Raw genomic sequence first — 23464 nt, forward strand, 5'->3', positions numbered from 1 at the left:
GTTAAAACATGGTTAGAACTGAAATGAAAGTGAAGTAAACTCAACAGGCAAAAATTCTTTTATCAGATAAATTTGGCACCTCACACTTGGGGCTTATTCATGCCCAACAGACAAAGTAGAGATTTCCTGCTATTTATTTACCCCAATTTTTCAAAACAAAACCATTAAATGCATGCTATATGTAATAGCGAATTCTGGAAAAATTTTAAACTGACTCAGGAAAATGTACATTTTCACTTGTTTCACTTAGAGGATAGAAGTCACTCCTCTAAGAGGTCATTTCTTCTGTCCTCATTTGCATTTGCTGCAACTCCCTCGCTCCCAAAAAAAGCAACAACAACAAAAAAATCCCAAGCAAAAAAGCCCTTAAGCAATAAAACTGATGTCCAAGAAAAACATTTAGTTTGAAAAAGAGTTGAAAAATGTAGCCTTGGAAGAACCACTGCTTACATGGAATTGTTCAACAAATTCCTGTTGTGTGAGGTTTGGCATATACTTTCTAAAAATATAAGCATCTGGGGAAATGAGACAAAGCCCAGGTCTTGGACCAAATGAGGCACGCAGTGTGAATCTGTTAGTGATTATATCCATAATGAAATATGTGCCCAAATTTAGCAGTGCAAAATCTAATACAATAAGAAAGCCCAGCAGGCACTGTCCTTACCATAATATATAGCCAACAGAGAAGGTACATATGGCGGCCAGTCCGCTGCTCCTGCTGGGATACGCATGGTGTGATGTCCTCATCTCAATTAATATAAAGGGCAAAACCGTCGTGTGCTGAAAAAGAACAGAGACCAGGTGACACAGGTTCTTATCATCACCCCTAATTAGCTATTTGTCTTCAGTAGGAGAATGGATAGTGTCAATTTCTATCAAAAGTGCCACAGCAGAGAGCAGTACATGGCTCACCTAGGAGGTAGAATGGACGTGAAAACATGCAGTCTATCAATTGCTCCCCTTCTTTTTCTTCTATATCTTAATGTTTAAAATTGTATTTTCTTTATGCCCATTACAGGAAATTATAGAAATTACAGAAAGATATATAGGGAAAAAAGTTGGAACATAAGAAAGGAATAAAAACTAGGACTGTTAATATTTTGCTACAAGTTCTTTTCCCTCACTCTTTGTGCATATTATTTATACACAGCTGAGAAGTTAAGATCATACTGTGCATGCAGTTTTGCTTGGGATTATAGCATGAGACCTTTTGATATGCAATTATAGAAATACTTCTAGAATATGAACGCTGACCACAGCTGCTTAAAACTCCATTTTATAGATGTACCAACATTTACTTATTTATTTATTTACTTATTTATTTATTTTTGGCCGAGCAGCTTGTGGGATCTTAGTTCCCCGACCAGGGGTTGGACCTGGGCCCCAGCGGTGAAAGTGCCGGGTCCTAATCACTGGACCGGCAGGGAATTCCCTGACCAACATTTATTTAACTGATTCTTTTTTTTTTTTTTTTGTGGTACGCGGGCCTCTCACTGTTGTGGCCTCTCCCGTTGCGGAGCACAGGCTCTGGACGCACAGGCTCAGCGGCCATGGCTCACGGGCCCAGCCGCTCCGCGGCATGTGGGATCTTCCCGGACCGGGACACAAACCCGCGTCCCCTGCATCGGCAGGCGGACTCTCAACCACTGCGCCACCAGGGAAGCCCTCTGTTATTGTTTTAAAACAGTATAATTAGCTCTGAAGGGAACCACACAAAATGTACATGTGTGTTAAAACAGAGACAGTATGTATTTTAAACATCTATTTTCTTGGTTTTTTTCACTATAATCTAGTCACCTCAGATAACATTGGCCTGGAATTTCAGCAACAATTTGAGATGCCAACAACAGTTTTACAATAGCGCGTTCATGTAAAATTCAAATATATAGTTAGCCCTAAGGCCAAGACTTATCGAATCAATTGTAGAAGAAAAATACCTGCAAATGAAACGTTTACACTGAAGATAATGCTGACTCTTAATAGCCTGTGTGGGTTGTAGGATGATGATGTTATTTTTGACTCATTAATATTAAAAAATATCTAAGCTCTACCTCTTCCTCCATTGCTCCAAACTGAATAAAAATTCACTCATTTTTCTATAAAGTTATATAAGTTCAAATAACTAACCTGAATATTCTTATCCAGTTATCCAGTTAACTTTATTTTACCTAGCCTACTTGCTGATCATCAGATGTCATACCTGGAAAGCTTAGGATGTGCTTTGGTGATGCCAGGCAAAAAAAAAAAATCTCTTTGAAAGATGAAAATCTCTCCAGATCACTCCATTTCTGGCATCATCACCACTAAAAAGGAGCTACTTGTTCCATAAGTGAGGACAAGAGATCTTTTGGTGGCTAGCTGTGCCTATGTCAGTCTGGCCAGCAGCAAATGTTATATGAGGGTAACAGTTTATCATCAAGAATTTACAGGCACTGAAGAATGTGTATCTGCCTTTCTAAAAATTTATAATGCAAATTATGTTTACTGATAAACAGTATATATTAACAAAATATTTATAGCGAATATGTTTCCCTGAAGGTAGCTGAAGTTTTATGAACTAAGAAAAAAAAAATCGGTAAAGAAATCTACAAAAGGTCTTGCTGAATCTCTAAGTAACCTTTGGTAGCTAATTGTGACTCAAAATCTGTAGCAGCAAGAGGGATAATTATTTTAGAACTAAGAGTACACGAAATTCAGTTCTAATCCACTCCCAGGCAACACTCTGCTTCAATGACTTAAGAACCGGCAAGGAAATAGTCAACTCCATGTAAGACCATCAGCTGGACAAGAACGGTAAGCTTATGTTTTGTTCACTGTGGTATTTGTAGCACTTAAAAAAGAGCCTGGCACATAGGAGGGGCTCAATGAATATTGGTGGAGATAATTTAATCTTCAAAACCATATCTTAAGTGGGAGTTACCAACTCCATCCTGCAGATGAGATAATAAGGACTCATAAAAGGTAATTGTCTTGCCCAAGATCACAGAGCTATTAAGTCTGGAGAGGGTTCAAGACCAATTCCGTCTGTCTCCAAATTCCATGCTCTGCTTTCTATATTCGAATTATATCTTTAGAAGATATCAGAGTTAAATAATCTTTGACTCAAAAAACCTGTGGGAGTGCATGACTGATCACTTACGATGTCTCTCAACAGACAAGAACTATTTTTTGGTTGAGCCTCAAAATAAAAAGATTTTCACTGTGAAAAACGTCTTTTACTAAATGAGTTCTTTCCTGTGGCATATAGCATTCTGAATAATACCATATGGAGGAAGGGACCCACAATTGCAAAGTGCCTACTAAAGTCAAAAGTCCTAGCGCAGTCCTGTCCCACGCTATTTGAGTTTTAAAACAAAAATTATTTTCTTAGTCAATTCACATTTTTTCTTAAATAAATCTATTTAAAGGAAAACTTATGAGATGTATAAACTCTCATAAATGGAACACATTAAGAAAGATAACCACAAAAACAAATACAATGAAAACTAATTGATCTTAATAAATGTTTGATAGACATGTTTGCCTGTTTGATTCTGAGGCCTGCTAAATAGGGTTGTTAGTCAGTATTAGAGGGGCATTAAAGACATACTAGAATGCAATACAGACTCTTCTAAATGAAATCAGAAGGACTGAAAGATAAGTGAGGGAGAACTACCTTTTCACCAGGTGATTCAATAGTATTTAATGCCAGGCCCCTGTACCACATAAATTATCTCACATACAATGAGAGACACACCTATGCACTGGAACAGATTATCTGTAAATTGTAGCCGTACCTTCTAAATGCTAAACTATTTGATTTATGAGCAGGTGTTCTTTTGCCAGAAAAATGGAAAGACAGATGAGTAGGAAGTTTAGGTACTGATGGAGGAACTTAATGGTATTTAACAAGATTAAAGAAATGAATCTACATGACACAAGATCTGGACTTGCTATGGGGAAAAATATTTTCATTATCTGTGATGGCATTCAGTAGCCTATAAACTAAAGGGAAGTTTTATAATAAACTCTGCTGTGGAATAAATAGAAGGATAAAAATATATGCTGTGTGACAGTACAGATTCAGGCAAGTGGAGCGAATGAATTATGGGAGCACTCCAGATTACTTCAGAGCTCTAGCATCTGTGGCTGTAGTCAGAGTGTACAACACAAAAAATATGAGACAAGATTTGAGGACTCTGTTCACCTGCCAGTTCTCTGGTCTTTCTCCTTCTCTCCAAAGTATTTTTTTTTTTAAATAGAAGAGTACTGCTACCATACCATATGAACAAAGATTGAAAATTGTTTCAGTGAACAGTGGGATACATGTATCTTTTTGAATAGCCAGGACATGGAAGCAACCTAAATGTCCATCAACGGAGGAATGGATAAAGAAGATGTGGTACATATATACAATGGAATATTACTCAGCCATAAAAAAGAACAAATAACAACATTTATTTGACAAAAGAAATGCCATTTGCAAAAAAAGAACAAAATAATGCCATTTGCAGCCTCATGGATGGGCCTAGAGATTGTCATACTGAGTGAAATAAGTCAGACAGAGAAAGACAAATATCATACGATATCGCTTGTACGTGGAATCTAAAAAAATGGCACAAATGAACCTATTTACAAAACAGAAATAGAGTCACAGATGTAGAAAACAAACTTATGGTTACCAAGGGGGAAGCGGGGGAGGGATAAATTGGAAGATTGGGATTGACACATACACACTATATATTAAATAGATAACTAATAAGGACCTACTGTATAGCCCAGGGAACTCTATTCAATATCCTGTAATGATCTATACAGGAATACAATCTAAAAAAGAGTTGATATATGTATATGTATAACTGACTCACTTTTCTGTACAGCAGAAACTAACACAACATTGTAAATCAACTATTTGCCAATAAAAATGAATTAAAAAAAGAAAGACAAAAAGGATTGTTTCTTCCTTGGAAGCAAAAGCAGCTTTTGAACACGAGGTGTGCCAGACCAGCCCCTGCCTACCTGGATAATGAGAGAGCCGGCAACCCCATATCCACTTATTTGCATCTGTAGAGTACAGGCAGACCTCTGGGAATGTCCTCAAAGTAATGGATGCATCAAATCGCCAGGTGAGCTCCTTAAAAATGAGACTGGGGCTTCCCTGGTGGCGCAGTGGTTGAGAGTCCGCCTGCCGATGCAGGGGACGCGGGTTCATGCCCCGGTCCAGGAAGATCCCACGTGCCGCGGAGCGGCTGGGCCCGTGAGCCATGGCCGTTGAGCCTGCGCGTCCGGAGCCTGTGCTGCGGCATTTGGTTTACTGGCTTCCAGTGGAGTAGTGCTCATGGTGGTCCCCACGACGGTAGACCACAGTTCTTGCCTTTATGGTTGTCAGGATATCTAGTTTTTCTTATATCCTATGACAACTTTTTTTTTTTAATTTTTATTTATTTATGGCTGTGTTGGGTCTTCGTTTCTGTGCGAGGGCTTTCTCCAGTTGTGGCAAGCGGGGGCCACTCTTCATCGCGGTGCGCGGGCATCTCACTATCGCGGCCTCTCTTGCTGCGGAGCACAGGCTCCGGATGCGCAGGCTCAGCGGCCATGGCTCACGGGCCCAGCCGCTCTGCGGCATGTGGGATTTTCCTGGACCAGGGCTCGAACCCGTGTCCCCTGCATTGGCAGGCAGACTCTCAACCACTGTGCCACCAGGGAAGCCCCTATCCTACAACAACTTTTGATCGTAAATAAAAAGTTGAAGGATGGCTGTGTGCGTGTGTGTGTGTGTGTGTGTGTGTGTGTGTGTGTGTACACGTTCAGAGCACCTGCATTCTTGTGGGTACTTGCCTGCAGGCAGGGCTAGAGGTGTGACCAGACTTGCTGGGGAGGATGCGGTGAGGGAGAGTCCTTATGATGTCCTAACAATTGACAGGTATATCATAAATAAAAATAATATGGAAAACTGCTCTAGGATACAGAAAGGTAAAATTAATAATTCTTATTAATTTCATATTGTAACATGAATATTTTGTTCCTTTGCTCCCCCCCCCACCCCTTAACCACATCTAGAGTAAAAGGGGATTAAAATAGACATTTTTGTGCTGTAATAAAGCAAGACGGAATTTCCAAGTTTGAAGATAAAGCCCATCGTGTTAGCAAAATGTGTTCTAAAATGATAGGAAGGGTGACATGAGAAAGACTGGCAAAAAAAAAATCACAGAACACTAACTGATGCTAACCTTTGCAAATCTTCTGGGCTCTCCAAATAAGGCAAACGTTTGATGAACACAGGGAAAAGTTGGGTGGGGCATGCACAGAGCTGGGGTGGGGCTTCCCCTGGAACAAGCATAACTTCAGAGTCAGTGGATGTGAGGACACGGCAATGTCATCCCAGGAAGCTTGGAAACAAAGCTGATGCAGGCTCTAAAAAACCTACATTTTTAACTCTGAAACCCTGACCAAATGTTTTATCCTGCCACCAGAAACTGTCGTTATTAATTTTACTGATGGGTCAGCTCAGGATTCGCCACCTTCCCTCACTCTCTTCACAGTAGGGATATTTTAGTGCTTTGAGTGACAGAAAACTGCCCGTTTTAACCTCAGTAGTTTCCAGTCTCCAGGAGTCAAATGGAACTTTCCCACGTCACGGGCCTCCCTCTCCTAAGGGCTGAGGTGCTGGTTTTAATGTGGTGATGCCGGTACAATATGACACAGAATCTCCCCAGAAACTGCCAGAGCTTTTTAAATTGTGCCTTTCCTGTGTGGTGTTGGATACCCGTTCCTGCCGGCTGTCAAATCCGCCTGAGATGCGCTTACACGGGCATCTCAGAATGACGTTAGAAAAGTGACCCAGGGTCAGAAACTCAGATTCAGGTGGAACCAATATTTATTAAGCGCCAATATGTTCCAGGCATTTCCAGAATGCTTTGTGGACTCATCCAGTTCTAACATTAGCCCCGACAGCTCTTAGGATATGGTTTTAATAATTAGGCCAAATAAACAAAAGAGTGCCACGCATTAAACCAAGCCATGCATATCCTTGCAATTAAGAGCAAATGATGCATTACAGAAACAATTACGCTAAGACAGTGGCACCATTTTACTGGGCTGTTATTTTTGCATTTAAAAAGCATTTTTAATATGACTTGAGAGAAGTTAATATCTCTTCCTGAATCTTCCTAATGAAGGTATCCACAAGGTGCCAAGCGTCTGTGGCATTACTGGGGGGCTCCAGAGTGGTGTCTTCTTTTCAGCCCAGCAGCCTGTGGGCCAACAAAAGGAATTCTTCTTTTTGTGAATGTGAGTCCAGAATTAACCCATATTGTACCTTAAAACGTAACAGCGACTTGAAAATGACCTAATATTCACTTCTTCCGTGAACATTTCACAATTAGCGTTTGGGGTTCTCACAGAAGAGCACCTCGAATTACTGCCCTCAGATGATCAAGTGATTATAATATGATGAGATGCATTCAGACGTGCAGACTTGCAACAGTGCAATGGTCAGAGTGATCTGGTCTGCTAGGGCGGGTTGAGGGAAGGATTCATGCAGCAGGAGACATTTCAGCCGGGTTTTTATGTGTGACTAGGGCTTCACAAGCAGAAGAAAGGGTAAAGGAAGAAGTTCATTCACAAGGCCAAGAAGAAGAAATAGTGTGTGGAGCACAGTACAGACCACCGAGGGACTGTCACCGTTGTAGGACAAGAAAGAGCATGAAGACTTAAGTCTGGACAGGTGAGGTAGGCAGAAGCCATAATGTGGAAGACTTGTATATGGACTTTGTCCTGTAAGAAGCAGAGCTAGCTCTATAGGCTTAAACTCCTCCATAGAGTTGAAGGTATACAGACACAGGAGAAACATATTTGGGTATTAATCGTAGAAAGAGCAAGCTGGAGGCTGGGTGGAGGACGGACTGCAGAGAGGAGAGATTTATCTACCGACATGCTCCTCTCTCCTTCCTCCTTTCCTTCCTTCTCGCTCTTTCCTCAAGAAATGGACTTGATTCTCTCCATGACTTTCTTCTAGGTCTTCCTCAGCATCCCCTCTCCCCTACCTCTCCTCAGCCTGCTTACCTACAATTTCCCCGTTTCTACTCTTTTCTCTTTTACTTTAATAATTACCATAATAATGAAAACAGCATAGGGGAAAGGTTAAAAAAGAGAGCTAGTCTTAATTGTGGCAAAGCATATATATGATAGGTAAACACGGTAATCACTTCATTCATCCCTCTGTGTCGTATGTTGCTTCCCCCGTCATTCACTTATGTGCAGAAATACACAGTGATAAGAATGGCTACCATTTCCTGAGCTACTAAAACAAGCTCAGTTCTATGCTAAACATTTTGCACCAGCATCATGTTTAAATCTTAGAGCAACTCTAATGAAATTGTTTTTTTGTTGGTTTGTTTGTTTTGCGGTACGCGGGCCTCTCACTGTTGTGGCCTCTCCCGTTGCGGAGCACAGGCTCCAGATGCGCAGGCTCAGCGGCCATGGCTCACGGGCCCAGCCACTCCGCGTCATGTGGGATCTTCCCGGACCAGGGCACGAACCCGTGTCCGCTGCATCGGCAGACGGACTCTCAACCACTGCACCACCAGGGAAGCCCTGAAATTGGTATTTTCACTTTCATTTTATAAATGAAGAAATAGAGGAACAGAGGGATTAACTTGTCAGAGGTCATGTAGAACTAGTAAACGGTGCAGGCAGCCTCAGACCTCAGACCTACCAGACCACAAATCTGTGTTTTTACTGTGACACACACCGCTCCCCAAGCTTGCTTGTTCATTCATTCATTCAGTACATGCTGATTGTATTCCTGCCATGTGCCACTCACGATTTCAGGTATTTAAATATATCCCAGAACAGAGCAGACAAAGATCCTTGCCCCAACAGACGGCTGGCTGTTCTTGGGAATGCATTTCAATTACGCTAATACAAACGTGGAGTCTCTCAGCTCAGAAAAGACCAAATTCATTAGGGCTGCATGAGGATTGTATGAGATTCTATAGTAAAAGTGGCTTGTACAGTAGATACAAAAAATAATTTATTTTGGGATATTCCTCACTTAAGACAAAGTGCTCAATAATGTCATCTAATATCTACTGCATGGCAGTCCTCTGCGCGGATTGAAGTCATCTACGTCTCACATTGCTCCTCTGAGGCATATGTTAACATCAATTCTGTTTCACAAAAACTGAGGCACAGAGTTGAGAAGTTGCTTGAGGTTACCAACTGGAAGGTGGTGGGTTTGGGCTTAGACTTGGGCAATTCGGCTTCTGAGCTTATCCTTTAACGGTGATGCTCTATGACCTGTGAAGCCCTTGGGAAGACGTGAGGATTGGGAACAGTCAATGGAAGAACAGGTACAGGGAAGGGAAGCTCTTGGTCTCATGGCTGTGCCTGCGAGAAGGAGCCTGGCCCTTCCCTCACCCAGCCATTCACCTCAGGGGGACTCAGGGGCTGAGAGATGAGTGGCCTCTGCACCCACGTTTAAAGGGCAGGCTGTCAGACCAGGCTCTGTGCTCATGTTTGGGGATAAATCCCATGGGTACTAAGGGCCTCAGGTAGGCAGAGCGGCAGGAAGAAGAAGAACCCCAATCCGCTGGCACAGGCAGGCACCCTCTGAGATGCTACTGGTGTTTGTTCCTTGCCTTTTCTTTGGTCTACTCTCCTTAAAAGTACTTGGAAAGCATTTAGTGGGTGGGTTGAAGAGGGGTGGAAGGAAGAGCAATGGGAGATACAGTCTCAGGAGAAGGCAAGGGAAGGGAAATTTAATCAAATGTTCCTGTCACCAGTAAACTTTACAGCACACAGTCAAGTTCAGGGAGCAAGTAGAGAAAAGTGAAACTCATTATTAGGAGTGCTCTGAAATTAAAAAAGAAACTGAAAAAATGAGAAACTAGGATTGTATGTTATTCACATTCTTCTCAAAAATTATTTCGAGCTCCATAGAGTCCACCCATGCATGCACATCTGCATCGTCCCCTGTCAGAGCATTATTCTGACCACTTGATTCCCTTCTCTAAAAGATTCTCAGTATCTTCAGGACAAAATCCAAGTTTCTTAGCATTGCCTTCAGAGACTTACTATCTATCGGACTCAGCCTGCTTTTCTAGACTAATCTCGTACCGTTCTGTACTGGCAACTTCACCGTTCCACCAAGAGGCTTTCCATGGCCATGGCTTTGCTCATGCTCCTCTCTCTGACTGTAATCCCCTTGATATTTGGGACCTTCTCTTTAGTACACACTCAAGGCAAGGTCATTTTCTGCTCATCAGAGAACCATCCCTCACAGATCTCTGCCCCTTCACAGCTAGGTGGGGCCGTTGGGACGAGTTCTGGTCAACGGGCTGTTATTAACAGGAGTGATGTGGACACTATTCTAGGCCGATGTAGCTGTGAAGATACTGAATATTAATATGCCACATAGTGCTACAGTGAACACCAAGGAAGGGGACCCTGAGGCGTGGGGAACACTTCTTTAGGGAGAAGAAACAAGCTTTACTGACCGCTGTACACTCAGCTCTCTTCTCCGTGCAGGCAAATTAACAGGGTCTCAACAAACCTTTGTTCGAGGACCATGATAGTATGACTTTCCCTTAGGTAAATCCTATTTTCCATTAGTTTTACTATTTAAAAAAAAAAAAAACCCTGGCAATTTAAGATGAATAAAAAAATAAGTTCCTGGATGCTGTATATAAATAACTTAAAAAGTACCTTCATCTTGAAGGCACAAAAATTATAATTTTCTATTACAGAAAGGAAGGGGACTACTTTGCCCCAAACCATATTCATCTGGGACTAAGTCCCCCAACTAAAGCTACATGTTCACAAAATGTAGAGAGGCATTAATTCTTTTGAAGTGAGAGAATAGTAACACATTTCCATCAACTTTGGTAATTTCCCCGCACTCTTCCACCACAGCACACAAGCAGATTTCCATGGTCCTAAAGAACCTTCTTCACTGAGTCTTCAAATACAATGATTTCAAATGGTTTTAATTTAGCCTTGTTTATGATAAAATAAATGTTATTCTGATTGATTGGCAAACGTTTATTGATTGCAGCAATAAGAGCAATTATGTTTGACATGAAGACGTTATAAAATCTATAACCCAAACCTTTAAAGCCCAATTTGAAATGTCAAATTTGACTTATGAGAACGAGTTATAATCCTGCTTCACGCAAAAAGCATTAAGTTAATGGTGGAGCAAAGTACTGTGGCCAAGTGTGCGTTGGCATAATTAATCAGGGATATTTCAGAAAAGAATCATCTCCAAGAGGTTATTGATTTATTGTCACGACACATTTTTCTTACGGCTGCGAGGGTGCTCTGGAGCTACGATGCACTGGCATGCATTTTTCAGTGACTAAGCCTTGATCTGTCCTCCTGGATTCCTGCCATCTTCACTGACATCTGCAAACACTCACATTTGACAGCCTCATGCCTGAGACTGGTGGCTTCCAAGTTGATTAGGATTAGTTCAGAGGGGTTTTGGACTAGACTGAGTGTAATCGAAAGCAGAGAGCCGTGAGTCTCCAGAGAGTGACATGCACCCTGCCAATGGCATCATGTTAATAGAGAATGTGCATGTGCGCACACACACACATGCAAACACACATATGCATACACCATAAGGCATATGCAAACACATCCATGCAAACACACCCAGGCATACACACATGCAAACACATCCATGCATACACGTGCATGCATACACACACATACACAATGCAAACACACACATATCCACGCAAACATATCCACGCATATACCCCCCACATCCATGCAAACACACACCCATACATTCACACACGCATAAACCCACATATACCCATGCAAACACACACGTACACACACCCATACGTATACATACACAAATGCACACACACAGACATACCAACAAACTTAAGGAATGGGGAAGATTTCAGTTTTAATCTTGAAGTTCATCTCTATTATCTATTAAATTAAATTCAAGCTTTTGCAGAAGCACTATTCAACACATATAGAAGTAGCTGTAACTTAGCTCTTTTTCACAGTGATTCCATGACATAAGGTAATACTGTCAGAAGGAACCTTTACAGCACAAAGTATTCAAATGTTCTCCCAAAGATTACAGGGGAAAGTCAAGGGAGAAAGAGGCAATTTAGCTCAAAGCTCAAAACTTTTTCTCCGTCGCCTCTTAATTTGGCTTTGCAAACAGAAAAGGACACACCTTCTACCTAAAGCAATGTTGGTGGTTACCGACGTGTGGGTGGGCAGACAGTAGGTACTGGGTGGAGGAAGGCTTCTAAGAAACGGATTACCCTGGGCACAGTACATCACATTCAGTGCTCCTTCTAGGTCTTTGTTCAAGCAGTATTTCCCTGCACATTCTCGTCTTGCTTAGGCTGCACTGATGATTATGTGGCCAGCACTGAGTCCAGACTCCAGTGACCACATAGGCTCTGTTTGCTGTGGAGAGGTGGAGAGAAGACAGGACCAGGAAGCCATTCACCAGTAGCTGACTACATAACTTTGAGCCAACTGGGGTCTTTCTGGACCCCAGGCTCCTCATCTGTAAGAGTCTGCAACCGTTGACCGCAGGTCAGGTTCCCTGTGGAGCAGACTCTGAGATGGGAACCAGCAGACTCAGGTTTATTAGGGAGTGTCTGAGGATCAGTGCCTGTTTGGAGAAAAGAAGGAAGGGCGGTACGGCAGAGGGAGAAGTGTGTCTATGACGCAGTCTCAACAAGGGTCTTAGCTGACCCCACCAAGAGCTCTGAAGCTGGGCTGGCTGTTCAGTGTTGCCCCAGATTGGGGTAAGTGAGCCAGGTCTTTATATCAAGCATGGACCAGTGATGGAAGGGGGCTGCCCCAGGGAAGGGGGCCTGACCTTTAGCAAGACAGCTCAGTTCACGTGAGAGTGGCTCCTGGAGAGGGCCTTCAGTGAGGGGCTGAAGAGGCAGTATCCCCAGCTGCTGGGGAAGTAAGTCCTTCAGTCCCCAAAGGGGACCTGACTAGCACATCACAGCATCATGAGTGCACACCCGCGGTCATCACATAGCCAGCTCCAACCTCTGCATGTGAAACTCATCAAGGGAATAGTTACAATGATGGGAGCCTGACAGCTCACAACTGCACTGCAGGACTATGACCATGCTGACATCGCATGACTTACTGTTTTAGGAGACAAGAAACTGGTCAGTATATGGTAAATTCCTCACTACCGCCTAATTTGGGGGCTATAAAGGCAGCTACCGTAATTTTATATATGGTCATGCGTGACTAATAAGCTTCCTTGACATGTAACTGGGTTTCTCATTAACCAAGGCATAGCTGGCACATCATGCTCTTTAAAACTTGTTATCAGTCTTTAGCTATTGAACAATGTATTCCGCTGAGGAAGGCTGAATAAGGCACACGCTAGACCACTTAGTTTTGATCCCTGTGAACCTGAGGCTCTAGGAACAATGCCAGTCATATAGATGTCGTAAAGGTCTATTTTTTAAAAAAAAAATTATTTATTTATTTTATTTTTGGCTGTGTTGTGTCTTCGTTACAGTGTGCAGGCTTCTCATTGCGGTGGCTTCTCTTGCTGCGGAGCATGGGCTCTAGGCACATGGGCTTCAGTAGTTGTGGCACGTGGGCTCAGTAGTTGCGGCACGCAGGCTCTAGAGCGCAGGCTCAGTAGTTGTGGCTCACGGGCTTAGCTGCTCCGCGGCATGTGGGATCTTCCCAGACCAGGGCTCGAACCCATGTCCCCTGCCTTGGCAGGCGGATTCTTAACCACTGCACCACCAGGAAGCCACTGTCATAAAGCTCATATTCCCTTGTGAGACACTGCATTTGGGAGGGGTTGCTGGAGGAAGAAAAACGCTTCACGCTCCATATCTAGATCACAGGAAAGATCTTCAGTTTTATGTTTTCCTTACGGCCTTATGTCTTGTTATTTGCACACACAGGCCAATATTTTAAATGACTTTATTTGCCAAAACGTGTATTTCAAGTCCTAATTCTCCCCATTTTAATATAATTAATCAAAGACATATATGTTGGCCAGCTCTGTTCGGATCAGCATGAGATCCACAGGATTAACTACACTGTACTCATAGTTCAGGCAAATCAAAGAAACCTGACATTTCCCTTAGCCTCTCCAGACTCATCAAGGGTAGAGATACATTCTGTAAGCTCACACAGCTTGTGGACTCTTCCCCACACCTGCTTTTGTTGATCCCTTGGGAGCAGGTCACCATTCTGCGAATATCTTAGGTGAACAGAAAAATCCCCAGTGTCCATAGTGATGAGTGGAATTTATGACACTTCACCAGGAACCTTCCTCATTAGTGGACAGTGGACTTTTAAGGGCTGTTCGTCACTTTCTGTCTGCAGGTCAACTCCTTGCTCCAGCCAAATGTCTCCCTGACCCAATGCTCCTCTCACTTTGATAGTCATGAATCTAAGCTTTATGGGAGCCACTAAAGAAAGGAGCAGGATGAGGTCAGAGCTCACTTGGAGCCTTGAGAATCTTTTCAGTTTTAAGAAGGGAAGAGGATGAAGGGAGAATGGATGAGAGAAAGACTGTTCAAAAGGTATAAAATGAGAACCATTATGGGTTGTGTGAACTGGACACGACAGCCGGTTCCCAGAACACGGGGGCTAGGGATAAAGTGAGCTGAGGAATATAAAAAGCTGTGTGCTGGGCCACAGGAGGGGTTATGAAAGTGGAACGGACTCAAAGTATAAATTGATTCAGTAAATGTTTTGGTGAATTTGTGAGTATGATCAGTGAATAAAGGATTACTAGGACAGGCTAGGGTATGTTAAGAATATCAAGTGTCTTTAGAAAAACAAATATCGTATATTAATGCAAATACGTGGAACCTAGAAAAATGGTACAGATGAACCGGTTTGCAGGGCAGAAACAGAGACACAGATGTAGAGAACAAACGAATGGACACCAGGGGGGAAAGTGGCGGGGGGTGTTGGTGGTGGTGGGATGAACTGGGAGATTGGGATTGACACGTATACACTAATACGTATAAAATGGATAACTAATAAGAACCTGCTGTATAAAAAAATAAAATTCAAAAATAACTATTCAAAAAAAAAAAGAGTATCAAGTGTTTTTAGAGTTAAGGAAGGACAAATAAGTCCATCTCCAACATGACCTCAGAGGACCCTTTCCTCTGGCCTTAACTGACCTGGGGTCTGACCCTCTGAGACGATTGCCCCAGTCCAGGGGAAACAAGATGACATCCAGTGTTTGAGCAAAAATGGTGGAATCTGTTAGATTCTTGAGCAGGAAATGTTTTACCAGCGTCGATGACGAACAGGGGAGGGAAGGAGAAAGAAGCAGGACGCTGGCAAGGGCCAGGGCTGCTTTTCTGAGTCATGTGCATATTCTTTGGTTCTGCTTGAGTTGGCCCTTGATCACATGATTGTCTTTGATCAATTTTTGACAGATCATCTCAGGTGATTTCCCTTTAATGCCTGCCATGAATGGGCCGTGTCTTATCCTTATTTCCCTTTAATTCCTCACCTACGGAGCACGTTACAGACAAGCAGGATTCTGAATCAGAGTAATGACGAGAAATGTCACTGAAGGATATCTGGGCCCCCCTGGTGTGGTAAGAGATGAAAGGAACGAAATGCACACTGTAAGAAGCTCTGACTTCACAGCCTTGCGGAACAGCTGGGGAGGAACATGCACACAGGGTTTTCAGATAGTAGGTACTGAAGACATTTTTGTGGAATGAGGGAATGGGTGAGGATTCTGCAGAAACCCTGTGGATGCTGAGGGCATGACCTGCTTACTTTCTGTCACTGACAGTTCACAGGGAGGATGAAGGGGTCTTTCTGTAAGGGTCTCTCTCACAAGGCTTTCTCCTCAGAGTGAGGTATACTGTGTCCAGCTCTTGCCAAATTTAAATTGCATCCATGTTAAAGAGGAAAAAAGGCTTTAGCACATTCCTTTGGGGAATGGAAACAATTTATTTTGTTTGTTTCTAATGGAGAGGGCTAGCTCCAGAATCTCACTGTGAGGTCTGAGAATCTGGGTTGAGGACTGCCAGGCAGTCAGAGGGAGAGGGAGAGAGGAAGAGAGAGTCACCCAGACCTTATCAGGTGATGGAAAGAGCAGGAGCAGCCAGTTATAAAGGCGATGCTTAAAATAGAGTTCCTGGATCTAGGTCAGGAATACGTATTTAGCTAAATATTAGATAAACTGATGTACTTTCACTATTCTTTGTTCTAGTTTTTCTTAAAAATACTTGTTTTGTTTTCAAATTAAAACCTTCCTCTGCTGCTCAGCACAAGCAACTACAATATCTTTGGGGGTGACGGTTTCTGTTTGCTTTTCCTCCTTGATCTTCAGAAAAGGAAATTGTCAGGCTTCCGGCTCACCTTCCTTGGGAGCAGGAAAGTGGACGGCATAGATGCAAATGACCTGGACGATAACAAGTAAGGAGATTTTGGAAAGATTCTCAGATTTCCCAGCATGAACTGGATGATGAGAAACATAAGCATGATTTCTCATCTGCTGGTGTCCCTGAAAGCTTATTTCATAATAGAATTTATTTCCAAAGGGGGGGTTTAGTCTCCTAACAAGAGTGGAGCACTGTCATTGCCAAGCTGTAAGTGTCAGGATACAGCCTCAAGGTTAACATGGGTGGCATAAATAACAAGGACAACGCATCCTTCTCAGCGTTCCCAAGCCTGTAATAAGACTGCTCGCGTGTTCCGTGATATACGGGCTCTTTTTATCTTCGGCAGAGAGCAGTACGCGTTGGGTCTTCGAGACACTGTTTGATTGCTTTACAGAAATCAATCGATAACACACAGGTAAAGTTGCCTGCAAGGCACATAAATCCTAGCATGGGGAGACCAGCTGTTGTGAGGTTCTGAATCGGTGCCAGTTTCCAACTGGGGAGTCTCAAGGAAATGATCCTGAATCTGGGGCCTTGTTTGGATTTCAACGGAACATAATCGGGCGACATCTGGTCCCCCACCTTGTGCTGGCTTGGCCGCACTTCCTCCACTGTGACTCTGGGCACCTCCTGCAAGGCTCCCTGTGAGTGCCAAGCGCCAGTGCCCTGCCCGTCACCAGCTGCCAATCAGTTTTTCACAGTGGGGGACAAAAAAAGAACTTGGGGCCTTGAAGACACCTGCTGAGAACGACTCACAGAAATGCTCTTAAAATGCAGTTTGGGTCCCACTGCCCCCCAAGTTACTGGACATGAGACAAAAGAGAATCACAAAATTAACTTTGGGGGTTAAAAAGCGAGCAGGAGGGACTAAGGATAAGCATAGGAAATTAGCATGTGGGCACGAGGTGATGGAAAGGGAAAGAAGGGGTGAAAGACCTAATGAATAAGGGCTAATAATAAACAAATTCATGGAAATGTATGCACCCTTACTAATAAGCAGTTTCATTCAAGAGAAAAGCCATTTTCACATATTATATTGGCAAACCTTTCTTTTAAAACGAGGACACTTAATGTTGCAGGAATGAGGTGAAAAACACACACTCGTGAACGCCAGAGTACATTGCAAATACTGTTTTGAAAGCAAATTGACCTTATTATCAAGGCCTCCAAACCCTTTCCCAAAGACTGTAATTGAACTTCTGGGATCTATGCTAAAGAAATAAGAATCACCCGAAATAAAACAAATAAACACAAAATAAAAAGACACCCTTCCTTGGCTTAGTAAACAAAGATATTTTCCCTGACACTATTTACAATAGTAAAATAATTAAAAATTATCTTAATGATCTACAATGAGGAAACGTTTTTTAAACTAAGATATATCCACTCAATTTTGTAGCCATTAAAACATATTAAGAAAAACACTTAACATTATCATATTTAGACATCAAAGACCACTTATACTATCAAACATAGTTTTAAAAAGTCCTCTGTGTAAAACAGTCTAAAAAGAACACATTCTAGTGTTAACAGTGACTTCCTTTGTCTGAAGAACAATGAGGGGTCTTCTTTCTTGTTTCTACATTTTTCTATTTTTTCAAATGTTCTTTAATTTGCACATCTTAAAGTTAATTTCATTTAAATGTTTAAAAGGATACACTGAAGAGAATGTGGCATACGTATAGGAAAATATTAGAATATAGCATTTACAAGAAAAAAGAAACACGAAGAAACAAGACACAGCTTATAGTATAAGCTGAGAAGATGAACCGGAGAAAGGGCAAATGAGCAAGTTCCAGATACCAGAAATAAATAGAGTGAGGGGGAGGGCGAAGCTTAAGTACGTGACAAGTAAGAAAGAAAACCCAGTAAAATACCAAGACACAGAAAAGGAAAAGGAAAAGGAAAATGTATCAAATAAAAGTTGTAGAGCCTTGGCTAGAGGACCACTTAAAAATGCCTGGTCACCATAAGTAACACTGACTTTACAAACAGAAACGTCAAAGACAGTTGGGCCAAGTGCAGGAGAGTTACTAGTGTGATTTCCCTTGTACACAGTCATGGCCAAGGGTCATGGTGTTTTAGGTTTCAAATTTTCAAGTCGGTCCCCTGAGACCTAAGTGTCCTAACAAATATTCCCTGTGGCTTTCGCCTGCCAACTGGATTAGTATTCCCCTGTTTATCTCTTTTTTTAATTTTGTGTATAATATTTCAGGATGGCTAAGCAGATTTATTTGAGGAGGAATGTAAAGGGGAGAATATTAGAAAGGATTGCAGTAACAATGCACATTGAAAACTTCTGAAAAATTGACCACAATGTTTAGGCAGAAAAGTGTAAATTGCATAACTCTCATTTTCTATCCCTCGATTGGCCCTCTGGGAAATGAGTGGACAGCATAATTGTTACATGTCTTTCTAAGATCTTCCACTTGCTAGATTGTAAACCTTTGAAAAAAAAAAGTCCTCAGTTTGTAGTTCTGCTTGATGTATATTGGCTGCCTCTATCTTTGTTTAATCCTGTGTAAAATCCCTTCCTTCATTCTAGAAATCCTTAAGAATCCTATTTCTTTTTTTTTTTTTTTTTTCTTTTGCGGTACGCGGGCCTCTCACTGCTGTGGCCTCTCCCGTTGCGGAGCACAGGCTCTGGACGCACAGGCTCAGCGGCCATGGCTCACGGGCCCAGCCGCTCCACGGCATGTGGGATCTTCCCGGACCGGGGCACGAACCCGTGTCCCCTGCATCGGCAGGCGGACTCTCAACCACTGCGCCACCAGGGAAGCCCAAGAATCCTATTTCTTGAAACCCATATATGATCAAGTAGTAAGTTAATGTGATTCCTGGCAGCAGTGTCCTCTATTTGAAGGCCATGGAGTCCCAGAATTTCCTTAGTTTCCCTACCTTTACTCCTCTTATTTTTGCAGCTTGAAAATATGATGAGATAAAACAGGGCAGTTCTTGTTTTCCAGAGGCACCACAAACATTAGGCAGGGCTGTGAGTATGTTACACAGTGAGTAATTCTTCCTGCCTCTTACTGGTGGATGGAGCCTTCAGTTTCCTAGAGGAAAAAGTGCCTTGCCAATGATGTCACCCTGTTTTAACAACATGAAGTATGTAATATTTCCTATGCTACTTGGATTATATAAACCCATCTCCCTTCCCCTGGTACAGTTTAAATTTGCAAGTAGATTTAATATAGAGATGTTTTTGCTAAGCCATAGTATGAAAACACTTCCTCCTGCAAATTCTTAGACTGCTTTTAGTTATTTATTTCACTGAAATATCCACGGCTGAGCACAGCAGTTGCTGAAAGCCTCTTAGCAGCAGCACCTAGGACCTGTCATCCAATTCTATTTTTCAACAGCAGGATGAATTAAGTACTCCCATTCTCTCTCACAACTCACACGTTTTCTGAAAGATAATCATTGAGAGAAATTGACCATAGACTAACCATTTGATTTTCCCAGAGCCCAAGGATTTCCAGCCAGCTTAGATTTAATGCACTAACAGCAAGGAGGGAAAAGAACTTCAGGAAGTTCCTTAAGTCACTGTGCGGTTAGAGCTGTCTGTTTAGCTCATTGCTCTCTTGGAGGTATCCTGAACTAGATTTCTTCTCTTTTCATGAGGCAATGTTAACTCTAAGTTAATGGGGTTTCCTCTAACTTTCCATTTCTGTGAACTCCACCCATGTGGGGTTAGTCTGGTGGTGATTCTATTTCTCCAGCTGTGTTGAAAAACTTGAGACTCAAGCATTAAAAAAATTTTTACATGAAGGAAAGGTAAGTGTTACAATTTGCCTATGTTTTCTTTTTTAATATAAGTGTATTTATTTTATTTATTTATTTTTGGCTGCGTTAGGTCTTCGTTGCTGCGCGCGGGCTTTCTCTAGTTGCGGCGAGCAGGGGCTGCTCTTCGTTGCGGTGCGCGGGCTTCTCACTGCGGTGGCTTCTCTTTGTTTCGGAGCATGGGCTCTAGGAGCGTGAGCTTCAGTAGTTGTGGCATTCAGCCTCAGTAGTTGTGGCTTGCAGGCTCTAGAGCGCAGGCTCAGTAGTTGTGGCACATGGGCTTAGCTGCTCCGCGGCATGTGGGATCTTCCGGACCAGGACTCGAACCCGTGTCCCCTGCATTGGCAGGCGGATTCTTAACCATTGAGCCACCAGGGAAGCCCCAATTTGCCTATGTTTTTTTTAATAGCTTTATTTCCCCCCTATTAAACAAAGGGTTTGTTAAACATTTAAACAAAGCTACTTTTCAGGGGGAAACTTGTCTGTTTAGGTCAAGGCCACCAGTAGTCACACGCCACCCCAGAATCCAGCCTTGCATGGGTTGCAAGATGCCAACTTGAAGAGTAAGCCATGCGTTCCCTTCCTCCTTCCCTCGTCCTCTGCAGGGCATCCTCCGTGTGTGGGAGATAATAAGGTTCTCAGGTCATCTCCAGGGGACTGTCATTTTTAATTTTTCTTCCCTTTCCCTTCAACTAAAGAGCTGAAGTTAAAGGGAAAGGCATGCTTTTTGGTTTGTTTGTTCACTTTAATGAGCAAAATGAAGAAGGAGGCCAACGGCAGGCTCCTCTATGCAAAATATACCAATGAATTGGAAACTTTCGCAGGTGTGGGATAAGAAGAACAGTGGTTAAGGGAAGGGCTCTCAATTTAGACCTGGGTGGAATTCTAGCTTTTCGTTCACTAGCTTTGTGATCTTGGGACAGACAGTTAACTTATTTAAACCTCAGTTCACACATCTCTAAAACGGGGTTAGAGAGGATAACTGAATCGTGCTGTGCAGGAGTAAAACTGACAACACAGAGAAAGCATTCATCACAGTACCTGACACAGAGTACGCATTCAATAAATGTTTGTGTTAATCGTTGTTTAATTGTTCTAGCTATAGTCTTTCCTTGATTCTCCCTTGTGATCACAGTATCCCAAAGGTTTTTGAGTGAACTTAGAATAGAGCAGACTTAATTGGCCAGTATGGGTAATCTATGATCATGGATGAATGAATGAGTGGATTAAGTTTACTGGTTCCCAAAGAAAAGCAGAGGACAGAAGTAAATCCCAACTATTTAATAAACACTGAGTACAATTATGTATAATGAACTGAAGTAGTGGGTAGGGAGGGCTGTCTTTAAGAAGTAGAAGACCCTCTCTGTCGCCCTTTATCCCCTTCTCCAATACAACTTTGGCCCACATATTCTACAGAAATTGTTCAGTTGGCCTTCAGGTCACTATACCCAGATCTTACTGAACTGAAACTTTAGGCAGCTGAAAAGCAGCAAGTCCAAAAGTAAATTCACCATCAGCCATTTTGCCATGTCATCGCTCTTCTCGTGTTCCCTGTCCATTATCCAAACAATTGCTCAAAAAAGACATTGTGTACATTCCCAACTTTGGCTATGAGCATGTTAGACAAGAGGAAACTTTATCATGTTCAAGTTCATGTGGGTCTAGAGCTTGGGAAAGAATCCTTAGTTAGGTGAAGCCATGATGTAGACAAGCTCACTTAAGAGAAAGGTGTATATTAAGACCAGAAGAGGGCCTGAGGACAAACCTTGAAGAACTCCATGTTTAAAGCTGGATGGCAGAAGATGAGCCTGCAATGCATAGTAGAGGAAGTAGCCAGAGAGAGAAAAGGAAAGCCAGAAAATGTATCATGGAAGCCAAGGGGAAGAAGATACAAGGATGGAGCAGTCAATTGCATTTAATGGCACTGAGAAGGCAAAATGAGGACCAAAAATGTCTACCAATGTTCTGGCCAATGGAGATCAACAGAGACCTCGGTAAAACCCATGTCCGTAGTTGATGGGGACAGAAGACAAAAGTGCAGGAGATCCTGATAACCCATATTATCCAATCTAAACTCTTGGTACTAGAATTTAAGACCTTTCCTTCATTGTTCCTCAAGTTGTTTTCAACTTAAGCTTTCATATATAATTTTCAAAGTGTCTCTTTGCCTCAGCTATGCCAGTCCCTCTACAGGTTTCTTTTCTCATTCTTTTTACATGTCCCTTTTTGATTCTCTCTGCCAATTAAGTCTATGAAATACCTTCATTGGCTAGCAGAGGTTGCAAGGTAAGAAGCATTTGAGAGAAGAAAAATCTTTAAACAAAATTTTTATGAGTTTTGCAAAAGGGTGTGGGTGAGAAGGGAAGATAGTACTCTCTTTAATGTTAACAATGGTAAAGAAGAAAGCTTGAACATTAATGTTATTGATAACTTGAGTCATAATTTGCTGGTGGTTGTTCCCAACTCATGAAGAGGCTGAATGAGCACAAGCTCATTTGAATTTATTCAGCATGTTCAATACTCTTATTTTATTACATATTAAACAAGGTGGAAGATTTTATCTTTATTTTACTGGTGAGGAAACTAAGGGATTCTCTAGCAATTGCATAGAAATGGTTCAGTCTAGTAGGAAACAGCTGCCCTTTGCCTTTGGAGAAACCTAGATTCAAATACAGCTGATGTCAGGGACTAAGCTGGAGGACCTTGGACATCTGCTTGGCTTTTCTGATTCTTACTCCTCATCTGCTAAATGGGGATAATAATATTGTCATGAAGATTAAATTATATAAACCCACAGCTGAGCATAAACAGGCATTCAACAGTTATTAGTTTTCTTTCCCTTTCCTCCTTAAATTTCAAAATCCCCAAAGAGAAAGCACCACCAGCTGCACGTGGATATGCTTAACCTTGAGGGCTGGCAGGAAGTGATGAACGGTAAGGGGAACTCAGCCTCTCACCAAAATGCATGCTTTTGGAACTAAGTCTCCATCTTCCACAGACATTATTTGGCATAAGTAAAAATTAGAACTCATGAAGAGGTCATGCTGGCCTATTGGACGGACTGAGTTTGTCGAGTCAAGGCATAGTGTGCACATGTGAGGAGAGGGGCCATGACTTATATTTCTGTGTCCTCATGGCCCCTAGTACAGTATCAGAACCTACCAGATACCCTAAGAAACAGAAGATGGTGTGTTGGCTAGTTAAAGCAGATTTAAAAATCCTGGCTGAAAAGAAAATCTCAATTTAGTTTTGACACAAACTCTGCATGACTTGGGGGCAAATTACATAAAACATTGCAACTTTAT

The 23464-nt window shown here is 42.2% G+C and overlaps 1 protein-coding gene across 2 annotated transcripts in view; it reads right to left on the reverse strand.

Annotated features, from left to right (window-relative positions):
• Positions 1-23464, reverse strand: part of AIG1 (androgen induced 1) — a 234197-nt gene that overhangs the window by 40862 nt on the left and 169871 nt on the right. For both annotated transcript variants that reach the window (XM_082855613.1, XM_082855612.1), the window contains exon 4: positions 665-780. In XM_082855613.1, the coding sequence (XP_082711739.1) occupies positions 665-780 (116 nt within the window). The remainder of the gene's footprint in view (positions 1-664; positions 781-23464) is intronic.

The sequence above is a fragment of the Leucopleurus acutus genome (genome assembly GCF_964270905.1).
Source record: "Leucopleurus acutus genome assembly, chromosome: 15".
Lineage (NCBI taxonomy): Eukaryota > Metazoa > Chordata > Mammalia > Artiodactyla > Delphinidae > Leucopleurus > Leucopleurus acutus.